Below are 7,428 nucleotides of genomic sequence, written 5' to 3' on the forward strand. Positions count from 1 at the left end.
CTTCTTATGAGGTCCCTGACACCATTAGAGGGTTCTATACATCTCCAAATGGCATCACAATGAGGATTTGAGTTTTCAGAAAGTTCTTGCCCATACCTATATCACAAATGTTTCCCTATGCTTTCCTCTGGCAGTTTAATGTCTTCGGTTTACTACATATTGAGGGTATCTGTGTGAGAGGACATCTCACTGTGTAGCCATGGCTGGCCTTGAACTCAGATAGTCTGCTTCCTGAGTGCTGGGACTAAAGCTGTGTGCCACTGTGCCAAGTTTATGATTTTTTAGGCAGAGGAGATGCAGATTTCATTTCATTCTCTTTTCCAGATTTATGTGTGTTGTATGTAATGTGAATTAAGTGTGTTCCTAGGGCCCTTGCCAGAAGAGTATACCGGATACCCTGGAACTGGAGTTACAGACGGTTGTGAGCCGCCCTGTGGGTGCTGGGAACCCACCCTGGGTCCTCGGCAAGAGCAACAAGTGCTGTGAACACTTGTACCCTCTCTCTGTCCTTATTTCATCATTCCATCCTGCCAGGCAGTGTAGGTTTCCATATCTTTGTTAAAAACTGGATGTTTAAGCCAGGCAGTTGCGGCACAAACCCTTAATCCCAGCTCTCCAGAGGTAGTGGCAGGCAGATCTCTGAGTTTGAGGCCAGCCTGATCTACAGAGGGAGTTCCAGGACAGCCAGGGCTACACAGAGAAACCCTGTCTTGAACTCCCTCCCCCCCAAAAAACCCACTAGATGTGTCTATAGCTGTGTGGACTGATTTCTGATCCTCTGTTCGTTCCCTTGGCCTGTCCTTGTGTCCACATGGTGCTGTCCTTGTTGCTATAGCATACCATGTAGCATAGTCTGAGATCAGTATTGATACAGCTGGTAGCTGTTTTTTGCTAAGGATTTGGTATCTGTGGTCTTTAGTGTTTCAATGTAAATTTGGTTAATTTTTTCCAGTTTTGTGAGGAATGTCAGTATTTTTTCCTTTGTTACACTCTACCCTCTCATCTCCTGAGGTCTGAGGAATTACACCCATCTGGTCAACACCTTTGGACCAGACCGGCTGAAAGACAGGATGAAGAGCCAGATGCATTTCTAGTTGGGACTGGAAAGCTGATCCATCTTTTGGCTTCCGTCAGCTGGACGTGACTCCAGACTTTAGAATGTACATCCACCCCTCCCTCCCCCTTCCCCCATTAAGTAGAAGAGTGGACAGTGGCTGGGTCTACAGCAACTTTATTGTAACAGAGAAACCAGGCGGCAGCCAGTCTACAGGATTCGAGCAGATGGTGGTTAGCTTTCCAAAGGGCGGAGTCTGAGCCGGGCTGGCAGCACACAAACCCCAGAATATCTCCTGATCCTACCCTGCACTGTCTGACTCATGTGAGGAGACAGGCTGTGCAGCCAGGATGCAGGAAGAGGTCCAGCTGGGCAGAGGCCCCATCCAGTAGGAGCCAATCATTGACGGGGACTGAAAAAGTGCAGGTTCCCACTCCCCACTGTCCTTTGCTGAGAAAGGAGGGCTGGCATGAGCCATTCTTACAGAAATCCTGGCAGGATGAGGTTAATGGTCAGTCAAGCAGAACGGGACGAGACGCCAGAGAAGCGCAATGATAAGAGACAGGCTGACGAGACAACATTTACTGTCCTCGCCGAACGGGCGACAAGACTTGGTGGTTTTGGTAAAGCATGATTTCTGTAATGGGATCTGCTGACACAGTCACTCCACACTGGGACAGCACACACACACACACACACACACACACACACACACACACACACACACACACACACACGGACATCTGCTAACATCAGAACTAGGTGTTTTCCTCTCATAACCTCTAATATGGCGGTCTCAGGTGGGTCCCCGGGGGAACCCCCGGCACCAACTGATGCTTCAGTAAAGCCATGGCTGACAGGTTTTTGGTGCTGCGATGTTTTTGCATGTGTAAACTCTTTCAGAAAAGTTGGAGACAAAAGGATGAGGGAGTTTGGTTTAGAGCCGACGAAGCTGCAGACACCAGCCGTGGAAGCCTCTGCCCGACCTCTTTTCCGAGGAACACATTCGTTATGCACTGTGGTTGAAAACATGATCTACTCACCACCACCCCCCCCCCCATCCTGCACGTGACTCTCACGAGACCAAAGGCTGAAGGGAAGGTGGTCTCTGCTCCTCTGCACCCTGGTCACTACTTGGTGACCTGGTGAATGGCATGGGCAAGGTAGCCCACGTTGCCAGAGGTGACCCCTGCCACGGAGATGCGGCCATCCTTCGTCATGTAGACTGAGAACTCCTTGGTCAGCCGCTCCACCTGTAGAGGGAAGAGACACTGACAATTCCGGGCGGGGAAACTTTTCCAGCCCTGACAGGGCACACAATAGCCAACTTGTTAAAAAAAAAAAAATAACAAAACCTTAACTTTCTCACTTGAAACAGAATTTGGTGTGTTTAGATAGAGTAAAAGAAGAATAAAAACATATTTTAAAGTAGAATGATGGGGCCTGTGAGAAGGCTTAGCAGGTAAGGTGCTTGCTGTCAAGCCTGACGACCGAGTTCATCCCCAGGACTTATGTGGTAGAAGGAGAGAACCGACTGACTCCTGAAGGCTCTCTTCTGACCTACACGCATGCCATGGTGTGTGCATTTGTACAGACAAGAAAAATAAATATGTTAAAGTAAGATTGATTTCCAAGGCATAAACAGGTAAGAATAAAATCCCAAACTAAGCAGCCTTAGGATTCAGTTATGGTAAGCTACTTCCCTTTTCCTTTTCATGTACCAGCAGTCAGCATAAACACAGCAAACAAGCTATCACATACCACATGCGAAGCCCTGGGTTTGTTCCCTAGCACCACAAAAAAACAAAACACAAAACCCCCACAAAAGTCCCCTCTACCCCAACAAACTAGAAAAACAACAAAACTAAAAACCAAAAAATAAAAAAAACAAACAACTCCCCGCCCCCCCTTCCCCAGGTATGTACTTCAGAAGACTGCAGCATCATGGGAGACTCAGAGAGAAAAACAAGTAACAGTGGAGAGAACACACTGGGGGAGGTGTGGGTGGGGAGGTGGCACACAGCCCTCATCAGTGACAAGGACTGCAGTCCAGGTACGGGGTGAGGTGGGGATGCTGGAGCCTGAGTGACCAGCCTGGGCGACACTAATGAACCCCCATCTCACAACACAGCGGCACCAAACCCAGGACCACCACGGGCCACCTGTACCTAAATGGGCTCTAATTAAGGAAATGATTTCGCAGGTGACCACTGACAGATTCTGGCTTGCCTTTAATGGACAGGTCTACTGTCTACGGGTTGGCTGTGAGAAACAGCCCGCTCACCTGCTCAGGCTTCAGGCCAGTGAAACAAAACATGCCAATCTGGTCGGTGATGTGCTGCCAGTTGTGGGACGAGCCCTCTTTCTTCAGGTTGGAGACCAACTGGGTCCTCATGCTAATGATGCGGTCGGCCATGCCTTTCACTTCTTGCAACCTGTTAGGAAACAGACAGGCGTCTTGCTCTGGCCAAGCATTCTATTTCACTTGAGTTCATCTTCTGAATGCTTTAATCCCTAGTCCTTAACCAGGTCACACAGTCAGTGGCTGGGGACAAACATTTGAAGTGTTTTTTACTGTAAGTACTTTGCTTGGCAATTTTAGAAAAATTAAGTGTAAGGGTATTGTGCCTGCAGTATATATATCACATGCGTGATTGGCGCCACTGGAGGCCAGAAGAGAGTGTTGAATCTCCTGGAGCAAGAGTTATAGGGGGTTGTGAGCCACCTTTTAGATGCTGCAAATTGAACCCAGGTCCTCTGACACAGAAGCCAATGTTTTTTTTTTGAGACAGGGTTTCTCTGTAGCTTTGAAGCCTGTTGTGAAACTCATTCTGTAGACCAGGCTGGCCTTGAAATCAGAGATCTGCCTCCCGAGTGCTGGGATTAAAGGCGTGCACCACCACAGGCCAGCTAACATGACACTATTTTAAACTTGGAACATTCTTGTCTTCATAATAAAGAGACAACAAACTGTAAGTCTACATGGTCTATGCCATACAGTGAGTGCTGAGGACTGAGATGTGGTCACAGCCCTTAAAAGGTGACAATGGAGGTTAAAGGCCAAACTTGTAAAAAGCCAACGGTGGCACAAGGCAGCACGAGAGAGGGCTATTCTCGCTGGGGACTGGAGAAGACAGTCCTGTGTGCAGACAGCCTCGATTGCTTGATTCCCAAGTCTTCCCACTTCTCAGAACCGCCAGCTACAGGCCATTCCCATGGCCCTGCAGGGGACTTCTTTTGTTGGCTTTTACCAACTGGACCATAATAACGTCACCTCTCTGGTGTTATGTTCATTTTCATTGACAATCTCTCCACGACAACATCATGCATGGCTACATCAGAGCCCACAACTGCCAACTAAAGACTAAATAATTTGTTTGTTTTTCGAGACAGGGTTTTTCTGCGTGTAGCCTTGGCTGTCCTTGAACTCAGAGAGATCTGCCTGTCTCTGCCTCCCAAGTACTGGGATTAAAGGTGTGTACACCACTGCCTGACTAGTATTTTTATTTGAGCCACTGAGCTGGGAATGGTGATGAATGCCTACAATCCCAGCACCCAAGAGGCAGGTGGGTTGCTGTGTTTGAGACCAGCCTAGGCTCAGTGTGAAACTTTATTTCGAAGGGAAATAAATAAAAAAGCACAAGGAAGCAGCTGGCATTTGGCTTCACCACACCACAGGTCAGTCCTGACTTCACCACACCACAGGTCAGTCCTGACTTCACCACACCACAGGTCAGTCCTGACTTCACCACACCACAGGTCAGTCCTGACTTCACCACACCACAGGTCAGTCCTGACTTCACCACACCACAGGTCAGTCCTGACTTCACCACACCACAGGTTGGTCCTGGCCAGAGCAGAGCTGCTCCTGGCTTTTGAATGAGATCAGAGTTTTTAATTTTTGGCAGTAAGAGCCACCCAATTTTATTCACTCTTAAGATCTGGGTCCTCCAGGGACTTAGCATGTGACCTGTGTACCCAACATGCACTGCTCACTTAGCAAAACTCTGCTATGTCCCTCTCAACAGAAAATCAAGTTCTGACTTCTCCCATCAACCAGTGCTTCCTTCCTGACAGGCCATCTTCTCTAGCTCCCTGAACACTACTTTCTTTGATTTTTGCTTTTGAGGTGGGGCTGCATGTAGTCCAGGATAGCCTCAAATTCACTTTGTAGCCAAGGTTGGTCTTTCCTGGGACTGGAGTTATGAATGGTTTTGAATTACTACATGGGTGCTGGGAATTGAACCTAGGCCCTCTGTAAGAGCAATTAAGTGCTCTTAACTGCTAAGCCATGTTTCCAGTCCAAAGAAAATAAATCTTTTAAAAATTATTTTTAAGAGATTAACATTAGCCGGGCGGTGGTGGCGCACGCCTTTAATCCCAGCACTCGGGAGGCAGAGCCAGGCGGATCTCTGTGAGTTCGAGGCCAGCCTGGGCTACCAAGTGAGTCCCAGGAAAGGCGCAAAGCTACACAGAGAGACCCTGTCTCGAAAAACCAAAAAAAAAAAAAAAAGAGATTAACATTAGAGAATGGGTATTCAGACTGAGTATAGATAATAAAAACCCAAAGTATGCAGAAACACTGATTCAGTGTTAGCCAGTGAGAAAAAAGCACAGGGCCAGGGACATAGCACAGCGGGGTGCTTGTCCACAGGCACGACACCCTGGTCTGACCTCCAGCACCACAAACAGAAGTATCTTCTGGAGGAAGTTTCCTATGCCAGGTACTTCAGCTGAACTCAATTTTAGGGGAAGGCAGATTTTACTAAATGCAGAGATTATAGAATAAAAGAGGCTGCCATTTCTGAATTTATGGGGAAATACCAAGCTTAGTTGTGCCAACAAAATGCACACCTCCTCTTCATCTTCCACACGTGGAACTGTAAGGTACGGCATGGAACAGCAAGGAATCATTACCATTGCTTTCTCAAGTCTGGGGAGGTCAGGATGGTCGCTGCGATCCTGGCGCCATTGAGAGGTGGGTTGGAATACATGGGACGGATCAGGATCTTCAGCTGCGACTCCACCCTTTTGGCTTCATCGGCGTCTTTGCAGATCACAGTGAAGGCTCCCACACGCTCACCTGAAAAGACAGTGGATACCGTCTTCTAGCGCAAAACAAGCAGTGATAAAATTTGCTACATGGTGTCTGTTCTGTCAGAAGAACCACAACAGTAATGTATGTTTGAGACAGAGTATCACTTTATACCCCAGGTTTGGAGATAGGCGATTCTCCTGTCTCAGCCTCCAGAGTGATGGAATTACAGCTATGAGCTACCACATCTGGCCTAATACTTCCTTATTGTTTTTTTTTGATTTTCGAGACAGGGTTTCTCCGTGTAGTTTTGGTGCCTGTCCTGGATCTCGCTCTGTAGACCAGGCTGGCCTCAAACTCACAGAGATCCGCCAGCCTCTGCCTCCCGAGTGCTGGGATTAAGGGTGTGTGCCACTGCTGCCCAGCTAGTTCCTTATTATAAATAGTCTTTACTGTTCAGAATGGTGAGTTGTGAACTGAAGTCAACAGAAAATATCTTCTCAAAAAAAAAAAAATTTTTTTTTTCTTGTGACCAAGGTTTCTCTGTGTAGCCCTCGCTGTCCTGGAACTGGCTCTATAGATCAGGCTGGCCTCGAACTCACGGATATCCTCCTGCCTCTGCCTCCCAAGTACTGGATTAAAGGTGTAAGCCATCACGCCTGACATTATCTTTTTTTTTTTTAACTATTTCTGGGGTTGGAGTGGTGCACGACTGTGCACATGTGAAGGTCAGAGGACAATGTGTGGAGTCAGTTCTCTCCTCCAGCCATGTGGGTTGAACTCCAGTCAGACTTGGTGGCAAGCCCCTTCACCTACTGAGCCACACTGCTGGTCCAGGATGTCTCTTTTTTTTTAAATGTTTATTTATTTATTATGTATACAGTGTTCTGCCTGCATGTATCCCTGCATTCCACAAGAGGGCATCAGGTCTTATTATAGATGGTTGTGAACCACCATGTGGTTGCTGGGAATTGCACTCAGGACCTCTGGAAGAGCAGCCAGTGTTCTTAACCACTGAGCCATCTCTCCAGCCCCCCAGGATATCTTTTTAATGTATTTATCCTCTTGGCTCCTGTATCAGTTACTTTGCATACAGAAAGATTCAGTTGTTCTTTCTTTTTGCTATAGGAATTTAAGGAGACTGAAGATATGGCTAAGAAAATCGACAGTACTTTTTTCTGTCTTAGGAAGACTACATATAACCAACACACAAATATGCACACACATGTGTGTGAGCACATACACACCTCCCCATTCAGGGACTACCTTGTCCCTCTAAATTTTCTGCTTTGGGGCATTCTCCCCAAGCTCTCCTTTGAGCTCATCAGAATATACCTGG

General features: G+C 47.4%; 1 protein-coding gene across 1 annotated transcript; it reads right to left on the reverse strand.

Moving 5' to 3' along the window:
- Nucleotides 1-1,215: 1,215 nt before the first annotated feature.
- On the reverse strand, nt 1,216-6,170 carry Got2 (glutamic-oxaloacetic transaminase 2). Its single transcript, XM_059262715.1, has 3 exons — nt 5,972-6,170; nt 3,339-3,489; nt 1,216-2,307 (listed from the first exon to the last, which is right to left on the reverse strand). Exons 1-3 carry the CDS (start codon nt 6,046-6,048, stop codon nt 2,185-2,187), a joined length of 351 nt encoding a protein of 116 aa, XP_059118698.1. The 5' UTR covers nt 6,049-6,170; the 3' UTR covers nt 1,216-2,184.
- Nucleotides 6,171-7,428: the final 1,258 nt, after the last annotated feature.

The sequence above is a fragment of the Peromyscus eremicus genome, chromosome 5, assembly GCF_949786415.1.
Source record: "Peromyscus eremicus chromosome 5, PerEre_H2_v1, whole genome shotgun sequence".
NCBI lineage: Eukaryota > Metazoa > Chordata > Mammalia > Rodentia > Cricetidae > Peromyscus > Peromyscus eremicus.

Bases quoted from the DNA above. Each gene is read 5' to 3' on its own strand.
- Got2 (XM_059262715.1), bottom strand. From the start codon at position 6,048: ATGTATTCCAACCCACCTCTCAATGGCGCCAGGATCGCAGCGACCATC. The intron at 3,490-5,971 runs GTAATGATTCCT...GTTTCCTAACAG, and splicing joins CCAGACTTGAGAAAGCAATG to GTTGCAAGAAGTGAAAGGCA. The intron at 2,308-3,338 runs GTGAGCGGGCTG...TTCCCTCTACAG, and splicing joins CTGGCCTGAAGCCTGAGCAG to GTGGAGCGGCTGACCAAGGA.